General features: G+C 41.2%; 1 protein-coding gene across 3 annotated transcripts in view; it reads right to left on the bottom strand.

Annotated features, from left to right (window-relative positions):
* Nucleotides 1-22445, bottom strand: part of Syp (Syncrip) — a 121236-nt gene that overhangs the window by 83101 nt on the left and 15690 nt on the right. The window contains exon 1 of one of the 3 annotated variants that reach the window (XM_065239837.1): nt 2255-2323. The exons of 1 other annotated variant lie outside the window; for it this stretch is intronic. In XM_065239837.1, the coding sequence (XP_065095909.1) occupies nt 2255-2264 (10 nt within the window). In that variant the 5' untranslated portion in view covers nt 2265-2323. Of the gene's footprint in view, nt 1-722; nt 974-2254; nt 2324-22445 lie in introns of those variants that run through there. One more of the 3 variants, XM_065239836.1, reaches the window with a different exon arrangement.

The raw sequence follows: 22445 nt of genomic DNA, 5'->3' as shown, positions 1-22445 counted from the left end.
TGATGATGATGATGAAAGTTGGTAGAGAGGAAGCTCGGCCCCACAACGACGACCATAAACCAAAAGCCGACCGCTGTGGTATAAGTGCGAAATTGCAGTGTATGTATGAATGCACTTTTTCCACTGGCGACGACAACGACGACGACGACGACAACGACGACACACCGAAGTGCAGTGTGCGGCATGTGCGGTTTGCGGCAGCGATGGTTGTCTCGTTCTACCCGGAACGCACATACACGACGGGTTTGTGGGTCCGGCGGCTCCGGTTGCACTTTTCATGGCTCTTTGTCCGAGGGGTGGCTGCAAGGAGCTTGGCGAAGGAATTGCGAGAAAGAGCAAGTATCGATACGGGTCTACGACGACGACGACGACGACGACGATGGTAGTTGCAGCCGCAGCAGCAGCAACAGCAGCAGTAGAGTGCGAGGAAAAAACAAAATGGTGGACAAATTCTGCTCGGTTTTCTGCGAGGAATGTGGCCGCTAACCGGGAACTGCAATGTGCGAAAAATTGCAGTCGATTAGGAAGATTCTAAGACGAGGGACAGCAAGTTTGGAAGTCGCACCCAGTTGGGCTAATCCAATTAGATTGGAAGCACCAACGCACACAGACCGATACATAAACACAACAAAGAGATACACACACGAGTCTAGTCGAGCCCCCCTTGGCAACAAAGATCCTAAAATTTTGGGAAAATCTGTGGGAGAAATTTTTTTAAGTACCTTCGCAAGATGACATTTTATATAACCGTTGCTCGATAGAGGCTTGAGTTTGATTCCGATTGTTGCTGTCCGTTGAGACGGTGGACGACGTTGGATGGATTCGCGAAAGTACAGTTAGCTGCTCCAATTCCGGACAGCTCACTTTCTATATGCTTCGACTTCGCCACTACAACACTGAGATATCACACGCTTCACTTTTGATTCATGCCTTCGATAGCGCGTGTGGGAAACTGCACCACTAGAAAACGTTAAAACACTCCTCTCTAAATCATTGCACTCTGATCCGAAATTGCCCTTCACTGCTTCCGGTGAATCGAAGAACGAACTGAACCGGGTCAGCCCGGCGATGAGATGCGAAATGGGGGGGTGGGTTTGCGGTTTGCGCGGAGATTCACCACCTTTCGCGAAAGGTTCGATCACCTTGCTTTTTTTTTGGTTTGTGAGTCTGTCCAAATCTCACTCACTTACTCACTACTCCTTGCCTCATCCGCGCGCTAAACTGAACACCACCTACCAAGTGCCAAAAAAAAAATCATATCAAATCGAACGCGAATAAAAGAACTCGGCGCGGCGCGGTGTGTAATGGCGGTCGCGCTACGTCACACTCTTTACTTTCCCTATACACTCACTGCCTGTCGGCCGTGTCGGTGTCTATGACCGACTTCTTGAACACTGCCACCCGTCTCGGAGGGGTCGGATTGCGGATCTAGGATCCAGGATTTTTTTTTTGCTGTCGCTGCGAGGTCCTTTGTCTAAATGAGACGGTAACGCGAGGAAGTAGATTTGTGTCTAGGACTAGTAGCGGAGCAGTGGTCTAGAACCTGCCCAAACCTGCCCGGTGTAGTCCAGGGTAACGAATAGACAGCAGTGCGTGTATGTCTTCACACCCGTTTGTCGCGACCGGTCGTCGCGGCTGTGCCATCTACTGCTGCTGCTCTGTGGCCTCAGACTTTGTCAGTCACTACAGAGCGGTCAGAGCCAGACGCGAGACACACAGAGAGTTCCAACACACTTTACAGCACTCTACAGCAGCTACGGTACAACTGGCTACTGCTAGCCGAACTGTACAATCCACACGGCAAACATACACCGTGCTCTGTGTGCTGGTTCCTGCCTCATTCAGGTCAGTGTATGTGCGAAATAAATAAACATCAGTCGACGACCACGATGCACACAAATACACGCCAAGGAACCCACCAAGTTTCACCCGAGAAAGAGACCCGTTTTTCCGCGACCTTCCTGCAGAATTCCTCCTCGATCCTCAACTCGCCATAAGGAAGACTGACACAACACCAAGACACCTCGACTCGCCCCTCACTCGATTCACGAATTCGCACACCAACACACCGACACTCGCTGACCCCGCGATCCTCACACCCAAATCTTCCAGAGGAGAGGGGGGGGGGGGGACAAAAAATTACCTTCCGTCAGGACACACTGTCCCAGGCGAACCCGATCCTATCACAGGATACCAACTCAGCACACCCCACAACTCAGCCGCGCAAAGCAAAAAAATAAAATAAAAAACTCACCCGATAGCATCGTCAGGCAGCCGTCGTTGCCGCCGTCAGTCAGAATTTTGTTTTTCCTCTCCACGCACTGCGCTGACCAAGAATGGCTGGCTGGTTGGTTGGATAGTTAAAAGACGACGGTCACACGACTACGACACTACGAAGAGCGTTGTTCATCAACAAACTCACACACAGCCCATATTTCCCCGTTTCCCATTGTATGTGTTTATTTGTGTGTGTGTGTGTGTGTGGGGGGGGGGGGTAGCTCGGTTGGGAGGTCGGGAAGGGTGGAAAACCCATCCACACACCATCCTTGAATACTCATACCGAACAAACCACTCACACAACAACACGAACAAAAGAATCAAACCTCGCCTGCTTCCTTGTCTGCCCGTGCACGCTACTAGAGGCAACGGGAAACGGGCGCCGCACACGAGGGGAGTGTTGCGAATTTTATGCTCTACTCGTTCTCTTCCCATACCAACCCCACACCGCCCTCCCCAACGAACGAGCATACATACACATAAGCCGCGACACGGCGAGAAGGGAACTCAGTGACGCGAATTTTTTGCACTGCAGCAAAAAGCGAAACGCACGCGAAGCTGTCAAGCTGCGGGTTGCGAAATTCTGGTCGAAACGAACGATGTTCGAACGTTCTAATCTGCACGGTTGTTGTTTTTTTTTGGCACATGCGAAATTATCTTCGCATCATCTTCGTCCGTCTTTTTTTTTTGCACTACCACGCGCCACACTATGTTGCTTGTTTTGCACACCACCATGGCAGTGCGGGCTGGGCTGTCCGGTACCATGCGGCTCCATTGAACGGCGGGACCAGAACGGAGTGCAAGCGAACGAGCGAACGTCGGAGACTTGTATGCGTGGCGGAAGGTTGTTTGCTGGATTGCAAAGTTCGAAGTTCGGAGAAAGTTTATTCTTTTGGGGACGAAAATGGAGAGTAACCAACCAGTAAGGCTGACACAAATCATAACATTTGGGACATTTATCGATGTTTTAAAGATCGGTGTTGAAGTAGTTGCGATTTTATTACTTTGAATCATTGTGTTTCTTCAGCTGGATGGAGAGTAATTAGAAGCAAACTTTTGTCAAAATGGTGATTGAAACCATCAAAAAATAAGCGTTTTTATTATCTGGCTGGAATGGTTCTATTCCAAAGCTCTGCATTTTATGGAGCTGTTGAAATTTCAGTTGTTGATTCCGTTGAGATTCTTCAACTTTTGCCACTTTTGAAAAATTATGTAGATTCCGGTTATTAAATTTCCGAGGTATTGGACGTAAATATTTTTCTTCTGTTGTTTTGCCTTATGTTTGTATGCTTCGGGCGGTTTTGGTTTCGGCAAATTTATATTGAAAGCCGTCAAACAGCGAAAATTAGGAAGAAAGGGTTTGCTTTGCTGAATCCGGAAAATCTTGAAACTGTCCTGGTAGAAGCACAGCTCAAAGGAGTACCGTAAATTTTGGCCAGAAGTATTCGAAGAAAACACGCAGCTGAATGGCTAAACATGGCGAAATCATCGGACTGAGCTGTCACTTTATTAGCTTCGCGTCAAAAATCAAAATAATACAAACTTTTCGATTATCAATTTCCAATAGAACGAACAAATATCATTGGACCTAGCAAATTTAAGTCATGCTAGGAGTGGAGTAGAATTTTGCTTATTTTCGTCAAAGCTGTTTTTCTTATGCAATTCTATGGGCCCAAATTAGGGGCATTTAGGCTGACAATCGATATATTCCTCCTATATTTTTTTAATAATTTAATCTTCATTCATTTTTGGAAATGTCCCATTTTTAAAGAAATCAGTAAATCCACCCTAAATGACGAATCGATCTAATGTGACCTTCTCCGAGTTGGATGAAACTTTGCATAATTGTTTGTTATGGTTAATCATTTACATTTGTGCTAAAATTCGTCCATTTTGAATCTTGCAAAAAACTTCAGAATTGCGTATTTGAATTTTTTCTACAAACCATAACTCGAAAATGTCACTTCGAATCGAAATGACGTCTGAGAAAAATAATTGGTTGGAAATGTCTAGTAGCTTTGGGTAAAAGTCCAAATAAGTGTTTAAAACTTTAATAACCAAAAATGACCTTCCACAATATTTTTTGAATATTTTTCATTGAAATGCGTTTGAAAAATGCTATATTTTTTGGAACTTTTATGTTAGACACTTAAAAATTAACAAAAATCGTAGGGCAAGAACCTTTGGACACATTTTTAAACTTTTTATTTAAAATATTTTTTGTGAAATTTTAAACAGAAAATTTTGAAATTATGAAAAGCATATTTTTGTCTCAAATGCCAATTTGATTGGGTGTGATAGAGGATGTGACGTTTTTGAGCTATGATTTGTTGAAGGATATCGAATACGCCATTTTGAAGCTTTATGCGAGATTTACAATGGCCGAATTTCAATAATGAAGCCTTACAAACAATTATACAAAGTTTCATGCAAATTTGAGAAGGTCGAGTCTGGAATGCAATTTTGTTTTAGGTGTTATATCCTAGACAAATGGTTAGTTCCACGCTCGCTGTTGTCGTCGTCGTAAGTGCCGCCGTATTTGCCATCGTAGTCTCGTCGTTGTTGCCGTAGGCAGTACCATTCTTATATTAAAAAATAACCACCTGGAGGGAACGTTTTTGCTTAATGTGCAGAATATCATGCACACTACGAAAAAGACATGTAAATTTTAGTGCCCTGAGACGGACACATGCAAGCGACCCTTTTGACATAAGAATCAGTTGAAAAGGACGAGAAAACCAATTCAATCAAATGCACTTTTCGTCGAGTTGCATATGATTCAGTTTCAAGACACTTAATTTTACATGCCATGTTTGTTTACGTTCCATGATTTACGTCTCGTGTAAAAATAATAATTTCTAAGTGAGTGGGTTTAATCCCAAGATCTCCCATAACAGAATAAGCCACCATAGTTGGGTTCCGAGGATCATAAAGCGCAGTTAATAACCAAACGTTGAATTGATGCCAATGCTTTTAACACTCGTCTATCAAAGCGACATTCCGTATCAGTTTTTCAGAAGTCCGGAAAAGTTGATGATCACAGTCAAGCAGACCAGTTTTGGTGAGATCATTCCATTTTTATCTATAAATTAATTATTCAGAGGCATTTGGTGATTATACTATATTATGTAAACCATTCATTACATCATTACATAGTTAAATCCACTCTTACATAACTTGGAGCGTTTGATACGGTATGTTTACGCATCCTTCTACCCCTGTATATTCTCAAAATGCATCGGTGGTTAGATATATTTATTTAAACTCGAATCATCTTTGCGGCATCATCTTTGCGACAAATGCAACGCAGTAGGCCTGGCCGTTTTGATGTTTATGTCATGTCTCAGATATGCTGCAAACATCAACGTAGACAAGAAAAATGATTAGGCGTTATCGAATCTAATTATTTTCCAGGATGCTTTCTCGTACTGGCTGCGTTTGTATTAGATTAGATTAGATTAATATCGAAGACTGACAACTGTTCCCTTCTCCCATACAAATGTCAAACGTCACTGATAACAGCGCCTCTGTCAATCAAAGGTGGAACTTTGAAGCACAAGTGTTAGTGAGACTGCTCATTAACAGTGACTGTGTGTGTCACCACCTAATTTCACCGACACGAATAATGATAACACGGTACTCGTTCTTCATTCCGTTATTTAACGTCGGTCTCTGTTCCGCAATCTAGTGCCAATCACCGACGGACATCGATTGCCATCCATTGACGGCAATCCAATGTGCAGGAAGACAGCTTCCACACCTGCGTAGGATATCGCACCCATTCACAACACACATGGGCCGGGACCAAAAGCTTTACTTCCCTTCCGAAGGAAGGCGTGACCAGAGATTTTTATGCCTCAGAAAAATCAAACCGACCTCGGCTGTGATTGAACCCAGACCCATTGGGGTGAGAAAATAGTATCACGGTACTCGTTGTTGTTTTTGTTTTGCTCCACAAAATTTCCCCGCAATTTGTATCCTAATCCCAGCAAGCCGGTGTTTTTCCAACTCCAAACCGAAAAAAAAACTTGTCATGGTGGATCAAGTAGAGGATTGAAATTTGGTTCGATACCTAGTGAAAGTAGCTGTTACTTGTGAACGAGGAACCGAAATATTGTTTATTTTGCCTGTTGGAAGCAATCAATAAAACGGAATTGACAGCTTCCACCATCATTGAGTGAACTACCGTTATTCGGAAGCTGCCGAAAATTCAAGGATTCAAAAAGAAGAATGATCCGATGCCTACATCACGATCCAACGGAAGGCGTAGTAGGATGTAATGTAGGAGAAAATGAAAATGAAAGGTTGAAGGACTATAATCCCAAAAGAATATATTTCCATTTTAGGTGTTGTCAGAACATGAAACCACCGGAATTCTTGGAATCGACCGACCCCTTCCAGAGAATGATAACAACCGAGGGGGAAGACAGTGAGGAATTAAGTGCAATCCAGAGTTACTCTGAGGAACTCTTTTGCTCTCTGATGAACGATTTTATTATCTCGATTGCTTTGACACGTTAGTTTTTTCAGCCGGTGATCTATGCCGTAAAATACACTCTATTCATCGGATAACCTATTAGCAAAACAAACATCACGCAATAACGTTGCTATTTTGATACAAAATATAGGGAGCTAGGGGCTAGGGTAACATAGATGGACCTCACAGGACTCATCATCAAGTACATGTCCCCACCGGAGCTTGTAGCCGGAAGGGAATATCAATTCGCTTGCTCTAAGCATCTGGATGTCTAGTACTACGGTAGCAAGATCCTGGTCATTTTCATTATCATTGCAAAGAGAAAAGTGCCCTGCAGAAAGCCATCATCAGAGTGATTTAAGAAAATAGCCAAAACTTCAATGAACTAGCTGAAAACGAGATTATTTCCTTATTTAAATATTGCATCCATTTATTTTCTTCATTCATTGTTTTCGTTTCGTTATCGAACTGACATTTGCATGGTCAGATTCCAAAACTATATGCCCTACTAATTTTGTTTTCGTTAAAAATTAGATCAGATCCCAGAGCAAACCAGAGTAACTCTGAGCAACTCTGAGTAAAAGAGGTCGATAACAAGAATGTCGGATTGCCCAGTGACATTAAAATGGTCAGCGAGTACTGTGCCAAGTTGCCGAGCGTCACAACTTAACTCCCCCCGCTGTGGCCAGGTGCCAAAGCCGTGTGGAACGGGCATGCATTTTACTAATGCACCATACGAATGCCCATAAATGGATCACTAAAAGGCTCAGGAAAAGTGGAAGATGATTCTGAGATAGCAACTTAATGACCGAGGAAGGTCCCACCATCATTGTGAATGGCATCATTGCCATAGTTTTAATTTTCAAAACTATTTTACTGACGCATCTGTTCAATTTCAGCTGGAATTTTATCCGTTGTCAGCTTAAAGCAAAGGAAGAGAGGTTTAATTTTTTACGACAATCATAACAAAACCAATAATTGACTCGTGAATTAACACACACCAACATATACAGGTTCCACTTTTGCTCAGAAGAGGCGTTGCCGTTACGGTCTTCTGATTTTTGGCCGAGTTGCCAGTCTTCTTGATTTGTAGTCTTCGTTAATATTTAGAGATATTTAGATATGTTTTCAGCCAACGTCAACTTCAAGCTACTCAACTTTAAGTTGTGCATCACTTACTTAACGTTAACTTCTCGCATTCCTATGAGGTAGTTTTGCTCTTCCTTTTATGAAAATGAACGTGAGAGCGAATGAAAGGCACAACCCTAATAAACCAATACCATAAACGAACGGTAATCCATATGGCAAAACTATTCTACAAATGGTTTTGGATGATACCCCGAACACTTCGGTTAGCAAAATAACCATACAATTATTATTAGGGAACTCAATAGTAAGTTTACAGAACTCAACCGCTCTTATCTCAGTGATCGCCAGCTGATGGTAACCGTTGGTAAATGTCAGTCTGCTACTTACCCAGCCACGTCAGGGATACCTCAAGGAAGTCACCTAGGCCCGTTTATTTTCCTGTTGTACTTTAACGACGTGAATCTGGTCCTCGAAGGCCCTCGTCTATCGTATGCAGATGATCTTAAAAGCTATATCCGGATCCGTTCTATCGATGACTGTCACTTCCTCCAATGCCAGCTCGAAGCGTTTGCTAACTGGTGCAACTTGAACCGAATGGAGGTCAACCCCGCGAAGTGTTCAGTTATCACCTTCTCTCGCAAGAAGGAACCGATCATGTTCAATTATGTACTTCAGGAAACAACTATCAGCCGTGTCAACCACGTAAAAGACCTGGGAGTTATTCTGGATTCCCAGTTAACGTATAAGCAACACATCTCGTTCATTGTCGGCAAGGCGTCAAGACCTTTGGGATTCATTTTCAGGATTGCAAAGAATTTTTCCGATATACCTTGTCTCAAATCGCTATACTGTTCCCTGGTGCGGTCCACCCTGGAATATTGCTCTGCAGTATGGAACCCAAGCTATAACAATAGTGCTGAAAGAGTTGAGTCTGTTCAGCGTCGATTTCTTCGATTTGCTCTGAGGAAGCTGCCTTGGAGAAACCCTTTTCGTCTACCCAGTTATGAAAGTCGATGTCAACTGATTGATCTGGAGCTTCTACGACTAGGAGAGACACTTCGCGGGCCCTGCTCATCGCGGATAGTTTACAGGGTAGAATTGATTATTCTACAATCCTGGAGAAGATCAACGTGAACGTCCAACCCCGGCGCTTTTCCCGTATTTTTTCTAACGCATTAAACCGTTGAATGAACATGTATTTTATTGTATTGTGTATTTTAGTAAGCTGGACTATGTATTTTAATGTTATTCACTTAAACATCATTGGGGCCCGTAGGGTGGTTTTGTTTTTCTGTGTAGGGGTTAGGATTACTACAACAGACAAAAGAGGCTGAATTTTTAAAGAAACGACATCTCGCCTCTTTACAATAGACTACATAATGTTTCCTTTTCAAGCTTTATCAACACGACCAATTTTCATAACCATCTGGGTGTTCCCAAAATGTTCAAATCAAACCCTAAAGTTCTGGGAAGTATGTTTAGATTCTTCAATACTCCCTGAACTTTTCCGTAATTTCATGAGCCTCTACTAAACGCGTCTAGTTCAACGTTTATTCACCTTTAATCATTTGTTTAGTTATCGATCAAAGTTGTTTGTAATGTTCTCAGTGTTCAACAACAACGATCCACAGTGTTAAAGCATTTTTTTCGTAATTACTAAACTTCGATGATTAAATTTCTGAATCGCAAAGTAGTGCTAATACATATGAAAGCAAATTAGGGCGCTTACTTTATTTTGAAACATCAAACAATTTGTACTGCACTAAATAGTGAGTAAATCAAATTCAACCGCAATCCACGAAAAAGAATAGAATAGAAACTAAAAAAATAGTATTAATCGCTATACGTTGCTTCAGTTCGATTTTCAAGTTGTTGCTTGAGAAATATTAACTTTCTTGCCTTTGTTTACATCCTGTCAAAATCGCTCACAAAGTGGCGCCTTTTGTCTAGAGCAAAAATGAGAACTCGTTCGTGACTTTCTCATTATTTGCTTACAATCGCTTGATTGAGTCAATATTTTGTTAAGTTAGAAATAACCATTTGAAAGGTTATCAAGTAAGAAACTGATCAATATCAAGTCAACCGGTCGAATATGCTTTTGGTGCTTTTCCCTCAGACCCGTTTATTTTGATGTAGAAGTTATCTTTGTTGAGGATGTTTATAATCGTTAGTCATTATTGCAATGAACTAATCGTACTTTTTCATTGGTACACACTTAGAAATACCTAATCTTACACGTGACGGAATCCATCTTTGATATAAAGGATGAGACGTAAACAAACATGACATGTAAAATTAAGTGGGCCGAGACTAAAAAGTTCGAAAGTACGTTTGATTCAGCTGAATTTTTATGTCAAAATTGACGCTCGTATATGTGTGTATGCATAAATTTGGTCAGCTCTCTTATTTTATTACTTTACGGCGGAGACGAACCAGCGTTTGGCTGAAAGTCTCCTTAATAAAGATTACTAACCAACTAACTAACTATTACCATAGAGGTAACTCTAAGACCACTGGGTCCCGAAGAAAATCATTATTATTTTTGGCTCACTCAGTACCAGAACAACGGTCCCAAGCAGTCCCAAGCTATTTCACTCACCCCTGCATGTTCTGCATGAATCCACACACCCCTAATGTTATCTGTCAAACTTTCATAGCGAATCAAAACAAACATAGTGTAGTAATAGAATTTCAACTAGAATAGGGTACGTTAATCGTTTGCTTGGGACCAATAGGCTACTAAAGTGGTGAGCCAATTTAAAATCGTTAGTTTCGTATTGATTGTTGCTATTACTTTGCAACTTAATTTATGGACAAAATATTGAGTGTTGATTATCAAACTTATTCTTTTGAACGAATCTGCTTAAGAGACCTAAGCCTTGGTGTTAGCCCTGATCGTTGGATTTGACAGCACCAGTTGGATATATGTTGAAACCATTTGGAGTGACTCCGCACCACTCAGCTACTACCCATAAACGTTTAACCAATTGGGTTATTTAATTTTGAAAAAAAAAATATCTGTTTTAATACATCATCTGAAAGAACTTTGTCTTGTGAGCACAACGAATTTTTTATCGATTCCATAATCTTTCATCTCGATCTTTAAATCAAGATTTAAAGCAAAATATCAACTTCACTGTTTGACACTAAATTGGCAAACTGACAATCCATTCCCATACAAAATTTCACCGAGGGGCGCTAATATGGTGACTTTTACTAACATATTGCACTAATTTAAGTAGAGATGAACCAGCCTAAGGCTGAAAGTCTCGTTAATAAAGGAAAAAAAAAGCACTAATTTAAAATACTTCCAATGTACCAAAATTGATGAAATTTTGGATTCTGGTTCCATTTTGAATGTATGCATTTACCTAAATATCCCAACGGGTGGTCACTAGACTGATGTAAAATTTGAAATTTTCGCTCCACAGTGCTCAAACGGTTCCAAATTGGGCCCTAATTAGCCTCCCAAAACTTGAACTCATTTAGTGAGAAACTGACTTGACAGAAACCATTTTGCAAACAAATTTTGCATCAGTCTAGTGGTCACTCTACACACATATTTTGCGCCAATATTTTTCTCAGTGTGCCGTGCTGTGCCGAGAGTGCCGGTCATCGAACTGAGTTTGTTTGCGAATGATAGTATGTTCGGCAACCCGCTATTTTGACGGTTCAAATGTTTTGTTTTGCTTGCTGCAATGTTGCAAACCAAAAGCGAGGAATATCTGAAGTATACCGATCGCAACTGGGACATGGAACTGCAAAGAATGTTTTATGCTATTGGATGTATGAATGGCTGGTGACCTGGCTGATGTACTAACATCAGTTAGGTACTTTACATTAGTCCAGACGAAAGGATGGGACCAGCTCCGGACATTTCATTCCGGAGCTGGAGCTCAGCATGTTGAAGTTCGAATAACTGACTGGCTATTGATCATCCGGAGGTGCGACTCCCTTGAGGGTGGTGAGCAATAGCGAGACGGTGGGACTATGCAAAAATAAACTGTTGCGGATACCCAAAATTGTGTGTTCAATCAAATTTTGATACATCTACACTGCGCAGCCGCAGGATAAGAGCAGTGGTGCCAGTCACTTTAAAGATCATATCAATTATGTACCATAGGTGCCAAATAGTACCAATGAGTGTGCCCAGATGTTCCCAGATGTGTTTTTGGCACACTGTGCTTAGTAACCACCCCTTGAAATACCCTTAAAGAACCCAATTGGGTTCTTTAGGGGTATTCCGATGAATGAAATCTGCATGAAACATGAAACCGAAATCCAAAATGTCATCAAGAAAAAGAGGGACATGGCCAGTTGCGACGGAACTATTGAGCGTAGCATTTTGATGTCTTCTAGAGTGTTTCTTCAATTGCTTTATTGCAGTGGTGATTTTTTTTTTGCTTAACCCCCTTAAGCAAAACATTTCACTACTGCAAGTGGTATACACTAAGATAAAAAAAAAATAACTTTTTTATGTCTTATTAAAATTGATGATGCAAATTTTTGCTGCAAAAACAAATCGCTATCTGTTTGTTTTAAGGATTTAGGTCCTTTTTTATAATTTTTTAACGCTATCTGACAGGGGGTGTATCTTGCAGGTTAGCAGGTTTTAGCAGCTAATCTTAACGTTATTTTATTCAGCATGGTCTACTCTACTGTAACATATATAATTCATAGAGGGATCCAAAAGGATGCCGAATTCATTTTCTAAAAAAGTACCCCAATGTTTTGTAGCGTATTTCTGTTTTCGTGTTCATTTTTCCAAGTGTTTACATTAGAGTGGATTCGCCAATGCTCTTTTAATGCTTATTCTAGACCCCAAAAAACTGGGCAAAATTTGAACGAATTTGGTAATAATCTCGATTTGCGGGAGAATTTTAAGTTTTGTATGCGAAACGGAATAATCCTAATAAATTTGCTTACCAAAAATCCAAATATTGTTAAAATTTCACCAAAACTCGGTCTTAAATTGAGAATATTAAATCAAACAACTTTGTCGAAGCTGTAACCCACTCTATATTTGGAAAAATGGTCATAAAAACAGCAAAACGGAACAAAACATTGAGGTACTTTATTGAAAAATTCATTAAATAAAAAAGATAAAAAATCATCACATCGTCTGCATGGCCAACTTATATCATTCTCTGCGGTATTTGCTGCGGATGATGATAGGAAATACAACTAGCATTGAATGTAATAGATTATTGATTAACTCAGAGGACCACAATAAAGCCAAATATGTTTAAATTTCACATCTCATAAAAATAATTTCCAATTTGTCGAGAAGTGTTATCTTTCGAATTAGCCTCAGAATTTGTGTTTCCTACCCGTGATATCCAGGGAAACTATTCCCAGTAGAAATATCAAAAATTGCCGATTCCAGGAAATCTGATTCGGTTTACCGGAAAATTGCTATTTTTAAGAAAAGCCATGCTATATATAAATTTCTTTAAAAAAACTACAAGGGACAACCATATGGGGTTGTACGCAATGGCGAAATCTTATTTGTTAACTTTTGCTTGTGTTTTGTGTAGGAATAGCAATTTGAGCGGGTTCTATCTGTTTATAGTCTTTAGTATGACGCGCTTGACATAGATGGCTTACAGCGACTCACGAAGAGCTACTGATTCCGATCAATAGCGGTGCGCCTTCTTCCTCCTTCTATGGACGCTCATGTGGGCTGCAGCTCGTTGCTTGCGGGGAGCCTTTCGTTGTGTACTGGAGAACACCACCACTCACCACGCGGTAATTGAATAAACACCGTTTGGTGAGACCGGATGGAATTCAACTTTGAAATCTGTGTCAGGGAAATCGCTTTTCGCATGCAATCGGTGATAATTTTAAATATCATAGCTAAAGTTACACATTCGTGCAATTTTCAATAGTAACGTTTTGAAAAACGGTGAAGTCCTAAATTTAACAGGTGCGTAGAAATATTGCTGATAAAATTATTGAAATTGATCCAGGGGCAGCTGAGTTATTAACGTTCAAAATCTTTCATAATTTTGTTACATGTTCCATTTCCAGTTTTCACAAAGTGTACCCCTATATAGAAATCACAGACGTAGTCCTACACGTTAAAATAGATCACATCACCCGGGAAATCATTACTGGGAAATTTGCTTTGTGTTTTCGTGGGAAAGTCGAATGAAATTTCCGTGGGATTTCGAAGCTCTTACGACATGTTGAAAGAGATATCCGGAAAGGAAACAGAAAGAAATTAATGTAGTTAATCGGAAGAAACTAATGGTGGAGATCAGTGAAAGTTCCGATCAACGAACTACCGCGATAAGTCTGAATAAGGTTCCGGGAGAAGACGAACCGAAAGAAATCGTAAAGATGAAGACAGACAATAAGTTTAGCGGGAGGCAAAAATTCTTTATGAAGATGTTTGGGGAAACTTTCGTGAGGAATATAGAAGGAAACGTTCGAAAGATATCGGAACAAATTTCTGTGCGAAAAACTTCTAAGGGAAGTTAGAAATCACTTACAGGGGAAGCCTAAAAGACTTCTTAAGGAGTTTTAAAGACAGTTTCAGGTGAGGTCGCGCAAATCTTCTCAGGGATGTGGAAAGAAACTTCCGGAAGTAGTCAGTTGTAGTTCCAGTGAAGTTGGAAGTCTCGAGAGAACTGTTATAACTGAACGAGAGTTATTAATTACATATGTTCGAAAATAAATTTGCGAGATTTCGGCGAAAAAAGGCATCTTGAAGCTGGAAAAGCTTACAGCGGAAGCAGGAAGCTGAAAAAATTCTCCTGAGATAGATCACAGAAAGTTTCTGGAAAGTATCAGAAAAGCATTCAACGTAAGCCGGAAGAGTTTTTAGAGGAAATTTGTAAAAAATTTTTTGGAAAAGCCGGAAGAAACTTCCTAAAGAAATTCAGAAATTAGATACGTCCGGGTTGATGCAAAAACAAAAATTGGAGAGATATCGGGATAAACTTCGCGAAAAAATCGGGGAATTTTCCAGAGGAAATCGGCTGAAAATTGTGGAAGAAGTTCAAAGAAACTCAAAGCGAGATAAGTTTTGAAACGAGGTCCGAAATACTTCCAGGAAAAATCAGAAGAACTTACTGAGGGAAATATTTAGAAGTTTTCAGCAAGCTTATGATCCGTTTCTTACCTCGATTTACTCCATGATACGAGAAGAGGTCCTTGGCATGGCTATTTTCTCACCCTTAGAAGTTTTTCTTTTCTGACTGGTTCAGAATCAACCCTAGGGACATAAATTCATCCAGACTTGCTCCATTTGCAAATCTCGATCATCAATTTTTCAGTTTTTCTCCCGGAATTTCGGAAATTTTCCCGGTTTAGGTATTCTAATCTAGCATAGAACTGAAGGCGATTAAGGCGAAGGTTAAATGGGTCATTTCTAAGACAGAAGCATCTCTACTGGGTCTTGAATTTAGTTCTGCGACCTGTTCAAAGTCTTTACAATTTGTGTATGAAAATGTCATTTCTCTTCAGATTCTCGACCAACAATTTAAAAGGACCTATTAGATTGTGTGAACAAAACATGTCTTCAAATTTTGCACACCATTATCTTGGAGTTCTCCTCTAAATTCTTCTGGAAATTGCACACATTTAAATTCTCTAGAAATTCCATTCGAAAAGCGCTTGGAATTATCTTCGGACTTTCCTTACAGATCTTCGCAGAATTATTTTGGATTTTTACCCACAAAATTCACTTTTCTTGATATTTTAAACGAATCTTGGAATCCTCTTCACTATTGGGAGTTTTAGTAAAAACTCTCGTAGAAGTTTTCCTAAAGCTGCTTAGAAAATATTTTCTGAAATACCTTGGTTTTATATCTAGAATCATGCTAAAATATGCTCAAATTTGTTTTGGACAAAAATTCTAAAATTCCCTTAATAATTCTTCAATGTGACTGTATCCAGTCCACGGGTCTTGAAATCTTATTGTTTTCGAAAAGAGGACGACGTATATTTTTCCAGATTTGTCATCTTTCGGCTTTTCCCGGTGACTTCGAATTCCCAGTTTTTTTTTTCGGTTTTACCTGTTCACTGGTAACGCTGCATTTGACATATGAAACATTTGTTTTTAATCCCATTATATATGTATTGCCTTGAGCACATTTTGAGACCCAGCTCCACAAGAAAATTATTCCGCATAATACGTATAATACCTAACAGCACTTTCACCTCCAATATTCTGTAAGTTAATACAATCTAGATTTCAATAGAAGCGGCGCCGGTGGTGTAGTGGTAAGCGTGATTACCTTTCACCCCAGCAGGTTCAATCCCAGTCGGCGCTACCGGGATGTTCTGAGGCATAACATCTTTTATCACTCTGATCAGGGAGATAAAGCCGTTGGTCCCCGGTTCATGAGTTGATGGGTCGATAGGTAGGGTCCAGGTGTGGGAGCTGCCTCCCTGGCGTCAGTAGCATTGGTGCCCAGCACGGAAAACAAGATCGACGGAAAACAAATCAAGGGAAAAAAAGAAGATTGCAATAGCAGCAACATTACAATACTAAAACTTCTCTGAGAAGCTAATTTTTCGAGCTTACCAGGTTCACAAGTGAATACTCAACAAAGTCACTCGATGCTGTCTAAGCATATTTGAATCATTATTCAATCATAAAAGTGCTACTCCAAGCAATCCCCATTTAGTTAGTTCTCTGAGCTAATCAAGCTTTTAAGAACACAGTAAGGAACAGTAACTAGAAGTATTCCGGAAATATCATCATCTTCTCTTATAGCTAGGTTTAGACAAGGCAAGTCAATAGTCAACTCAGTCGAATTCAACTGATTTGAACGTGAATTGAACGTATAAACCATGCCATTCAATTGACTTGATCAACGCACTCGAATTGTACCAGGCTCAAATTTTCAAGCCAATCGGGTTTAACTGAGCTGATCAATGACTTGCCTTGTTTAAACCCAGCTTAACTCTGAATCTTTCTTGCATTTACTCAAAGGCGCTTCAATGCGCTCAAGGGATTGATTTCTGTTGGACACAGCTGGATCGAGCAGACGCATCAATCAACTCGAATGTTAACTTTTGTCAGACGCAAGTAGGTGTAATATCTATTAAGAGACGCACATACCCATTAGCAGCTTCAATTTTGCAATAACTAACAGCGTCTTGCGTATACGAAGGTGGATTTTTATCTCACTTCAACTCAGTAATGCGACAATACCCAGTGGGAGCACACTCAAAATAATTGTAATAGGGGAAAAGTTGGCTTCGGCAATACCTTAACCTATTATCGTCAGGGGGGTAAACAAAGTCCTAAAGCACTCAAATTTGACCAATAGTTGCTCTGAAATACAATATATCCACATGCCAAAATTGAGCTCTTAAGGAAGTTGTTTACCCCCTGACGATAATAGGTTAAGGTATTGCCGAAGACAACTTTTCCCCTACCTTTACGAAAATAACTTTGGTCAACTCGCTAAAATGCAACATCAAGCATTGGACAACCACAAGTTTGCAACTTAATTTAAAATATGAAATGAGCAACCATCCTCAAACTACACCGACTAATTAAGTTGTTTGAACCTAGTGAAGTCAATTATACTTATTAATAAGTTCTAAAGAAATATTTCCCTGAATTTGAATGAAATTTCCTGAGATTTCCAGGTTTTTTTTTCAGATAGTCGTCACCCTGTCCTGGGTATGCAATTAGGATCGTTACACATTCTACGTATGTAAAACTCATACAGACTTGGAAAACTCTCCAACAACAACTATGCTCGAAACCCTTTAAGTTTAGGGCAATCTCAAAGTTCCAGTTAATCCAATAGCAGGCTTGAAATTATTAGGACTGAATATTGCAAACGGATAAAAATCGCCACATTTACAAACATCGACTAGCAAACCGTGCATAGTTCTTCTTAAAAGATCAATTGATGCGACGCCTATCCTCCATTTTCCCTCGACTGCAAGACTCTATCTACACCCTGAAGTCATCCTATCGCATGACACGCTTTCCGCCATCTACGTAAATGCCAACCACATCTTCAAGTTACATTCGACACTAACGACTGGATGAACGTTCTAGAAAAATCATTAGACACTGACATTTCCAGCGAAGCGATAACTCATCATCACCATCCTCATCTTCTTCTTCAGGCGGCCACCATAGATCGGCCGGCGTCGTGATCGCTCTGCCCCGCTAGCCCTAGCAGTGCTCTGGGAAATATCATGGATACCCGCCGAGCGGCCCAGCATCACTTGCAACTCAACTGCAACTCCATGACACTTACACGTTCACGTATATTGCACACGGTCAGCGAGCTAAGCGAATTAAAAATAGGGTGCGGCTTCTAACCCAGCAGCCGGTACCGGTTTGCGTCCGCGTCGTTCATGCACATGCATCCACTCCGATGCACATTTGCATTGCCCCCTTTGCCAAGGACCAAACGACAAAGATGAAGAATTGTACGGAATTAGACGACAACGACGACGACGACGTGCAGTCCACGTCGACAGCTGCAGAAGCAGAAGAAAACCGATGCAACCGCCGACGTTGCCATCGTTGCCGTCGTCGTCGTCGTCGTCGTCGTCGTCGTCTTCCTAGGAGAAAGAAAATAGACAAAGTGATGAGTGCTAATATTGACTTGGCCTCATTTTAATCACACGGATCCAGCGAGCGCAATTTGCACAATCAACACTGCGCGAATGCACTTTCCTCGCGCACCACTCTCCGTTATCGCAGTGCAAACAGCAGAAGAAGAACTGCACTGTGTGTTCTTTGTTTTGGTTTTGTTCGTTTTTTGCTGTTGTTGTGTCAGTTCGCAGATAGAATAATCAATTTTAGATTGCGGCGAGGGCAAGCGTACATGGCTCCCTGTACGGTCGGCACCACGTGACACCTCTATCGTGATCTAATGTTCTTGGGGGAAAATTCCCACTTTGGTGGCGGATCAACTTTGATCGTAGCAAGCGGGCGTCGTTGTTGGTTGCTACGGGAGGAGGGGTGCACTCTTGTAGGTTACTTGGATACATGGGGATGCAGTCAAGGCCAACCACGTCCTCCACTGCGAGAGCTATTGATCGTACCCAGTTACCCAGTCAGCCATTCTAGTCGTGTATGGGTGCGTGTGCGGGAAAACGTGTTTTCTCGCTTATGCAACTATGCACCGACCAACCAACCAACCAGCCAATCGAACTAGCGGGAGTTGCTGCACCCTTGCTGCTGCATACCGCGTCTCCGGAATGCAAATTCTCAAATGCTAGTTATATGGCAATAGAGTTGATGTCACACACCGAACGGCACCGTTGCACAGCGAGCGATGAATCGTAATGGGGGTGCAGCTTGCACCAATGGTAGCTAGCAAGGTATGATTGGAGGTGCTGGCTTAGATTTCAACGATGATTTACGACACTGAGTGGCTGTAAATTGTCGTTATTTAATTAGGAAGGTTTTCGGAGTGGGGAAATATGGAAATCGGTAACTTTGTAATCTTCTTCGCAAGGCTTAACTCAACTAGGTTGGTTAAACGTTCAGCTGGAAATCTGGCAACGCTGTAGCGTCCGAACGAGTGTCGTTAATATTGCGTTAGCACTCCTTCTTTGTCTGTAAATATGAATTTGTTCTAAGAAATTGTGATTAGATTCCTATGCCTCATTCATAGCTTGCTGCCATGTTAAAGTCGAGGTTGCGATTGGATTGAGGCAGAAGTTTTTCTGAGGTTCTGAGCAACCATTGAAAAACTACATCTTTGGACAGTGCTTCCAGATTTGGATGAGTTTTCATACAGAAGCGTTTTGCCATTATGTTAAGCTCCAGCTGCATGGACCAGACCACATCCGGATACCTCAGAGCCGATTACGGTAGGGTTCCAATGGGGCACTTTCAGTTTCTTATGTAAACGTGCCCTTGAACCGATAGAGCCTCTCAAAATGTTCGTCGAAATCGTTTTCAACGGTGGCTTGCATAATCAATTCTAGATAAACATTTCAAAAGGTTCTATCTGCTATCATCAACTTTCTCTTTCGTCAATAACTCAGCTGCAAAACCTTTCCCTGTTGTATTTGACGTTTTGGACGCTAGATAAAAACCTCCTTTATCAAACTATGTGGTTGAATTAGCACGAAATCTGTTTACATAGCAGTGGTTATTGAAAAGAGAAAGTCGATGAAGAGAATCGATCAAAGCATTTGAAATGTACATCGAGAATTCCTTTACGTTTGACGTTTACACACCACAGTAATCTGTTGAGTCTATACGACAGATGGCGGTGGTGTTTACAATGAGAAATGTGCAATGAGTTGTGTCTGTTTGTCTGTGTTATAATATTGAGGTATCGTTTGGATAAAATCAAAATATTGAGAAATATAACATATCACTTTCAGAAATACTTCCCTTCGCAACCGATGAACCATTCTGACGGCCATATGCGAACCCAAGTAACCATATAAAGGGCGAACACGAAATTATTGCGACACCGAAAATGTCATGCCAATTTTCTTATAATGTTTAGAATCAAACCAAAATTTTAGGGTAGTTTTATACATATATTTACTTCAAAAATCAAAAGAAAAGTTAATCGATGGAGCCTTGAGTGTAAAATTGAACGCATTTTCGCTTGATGCCCTCCATCAAAGTCTTTACAGTGTCATCCGGTACCAGTTTCTCAGTTTTTTTTTTCCATTTTCTTAACATGTCCTTCTCGTCTTTGACTGTCTTCTTGCTCTTCCGAAGTTCCCGCTTCATTATTGCCCAGTACTGCTCCACCGGGCGCAGCTCCGGACAGTTTGGCGGATTCATGTCTTTTGGAACAAAATGGACAGAATTGGCCTCATACCACTCCAGGACACTTTTAGAATAGTGGCATGATGCCAAATCTGGCCAAAATAGCGGAGCTTCGTCGTGCTGCTGCAAGAACGGCAAAAGGCGCTTCTCGAGGCACTCAGATTTGTAGATCTCGCCATTTACTGTGCCCTTTGTCACGAAAGGCTCACTCCTCAGTCCGCAAGAGCAGATGGCCTGCCAAATGAGATATTTGGAGGCGAACTTCGACATTTTCTTCTTCTTAAATTTGTCGTCCACATCGAACTTGCTCTTGCCGGTGAAAAACTCCAACCCCGGAATTTGCTTAAAATCGGCTTTTATATACGTTTCGTCGTCGATCACACAGCAGCCATATTTTGTCAGCATCTTCTCGAAGAGCTTCCGTGCCCGAGTTTTAGCCGTCGATTGTTGCCGCTCATCGCGGTTTGGGAAGTTCTGTACCTTGTATGTATGTAGTCCAGCTCTCTTCTTTGCATTCTGGACGTAGCTCTGCGACATGCCGATCTTTTTAACCAAATCACGGCTTGAGACGTTGGGATTTGCTTTAATCATCCGCTTCACCTTTCCCTCCGTCTTTTCGTTCTCCGGTCCCGGTTTTCTTCCAGCTCCTTTGCCGTGGTCCAACGTCAACCGCTCCTGGAACCGCTTCAACACTCTGGAGACGGTTGAATGGTGAATGTTCAACATTTTTCCCAACTGCCGGTGCGACAGGTCAGGAAATTCCAGGTGTTTGGAAAGAATTTGTTCTCTCAACTCGCGTTGGTTCACCTCCATTTTCGTTGAATCGAAAAACACGACTTCGAGTTTGACAGCATGTACACAATACACATCAATGAGAAAGTATGCAAAATTTAGTTGATTTTTATCCAATGGTAAAAAAGTTATGCCCTGTTGAATGTGTCGCAATAATTTCGTGTTCGCCCTTTAGTTGCAATTTAGCTATACTTGAGTATGGTTAGTTGGGGAATCCGATGAAAATGTCACTTCTCGAAACTAATCCCTTTCGTATTTCTTTCATTCTCTTCTTGCACTTTGCATATAACACCATCTCATACTAATCTGCACGGATCGCTCATTGTGAGTGCTAGATAGAGCTGGAACCCAGATCAGATATAAATAGAGCTGGAATTAGGGCCTAACAGTTTTTATAAACAATGACTTCTATCGAGGATTTCGAGAAATTCAAGGCTCGCTCACGCAAACCAACATCTTCATCGGGTAGGGAAAGACTTCCCATATCCGATGGTTATATTCGTCTGCGTGGGCGTGCTTTGAGTTCCTAGAAATCATCGATAGAAGTCATTGTTTGCAAAAGCTGTCACGCCCAAATTCCAGCTCTATCTAGAGATGACCATGACAATGCAAGAAATTAGTTTTCGTTGAAGGAAGTATCACACCACAGGTAATTGCTACTAGATATTTTTACAGACAGTGACAGATGGTGGACATGTAGATCCAGTGGAGGTACCAAGCAAAGGTGTTATATCCTAGACAAATGGTAAGTTCGAAGTTTGCTGTTTTCTTCATGGTAGTCGCCGTTGGCAGCAGTTGTATTAAATTCTTATATTCTACATATTTTCAAAAAAACATATAAATTCATTGGGTAGGGATCCCAGCGATTTGGATGGGGAGAGTTGAATTTCCAACTCCTTGTTGTTAACATTCCGTGAATTTAAGGTGGGCTCTTCTCCCTACTCATTGGGACATTCCCTCGTATGATAGCTTGTTCTGTACCGGGTATGAAAATTTTTATCGTTGGAAGGAGATTCTTCTTGCTTCCGTGGATTACGCGTAAAGGGCCAAGCGCAATGACAGCGGAAGCGGGACGACAGCGGC

Source organism: Ochlerotatus camptorhynchus, unplaced genomic scaffold (genome assembly GCF_037179485.1).
Source record: "Ochlerotatus camptorhynchus isolate MF236.1 unplaced genomic scaffold, CSIRO-AGI_Acam_v1.1 ptg000062l, whole genome shotgun sequence".
NCBI classification, from domain to species: domain Eukaryota; kingdom Metazoa; phylum Arthropoda; class Insecta; order Diptera; family Culicidae; genus Ochlerotatus; species Ochlerotatus camptorhynchus.
Note: the sequence above shows the minus strand (reverse complement) of the source record. Positions and strands in the feature narration are given on the sequence as shown.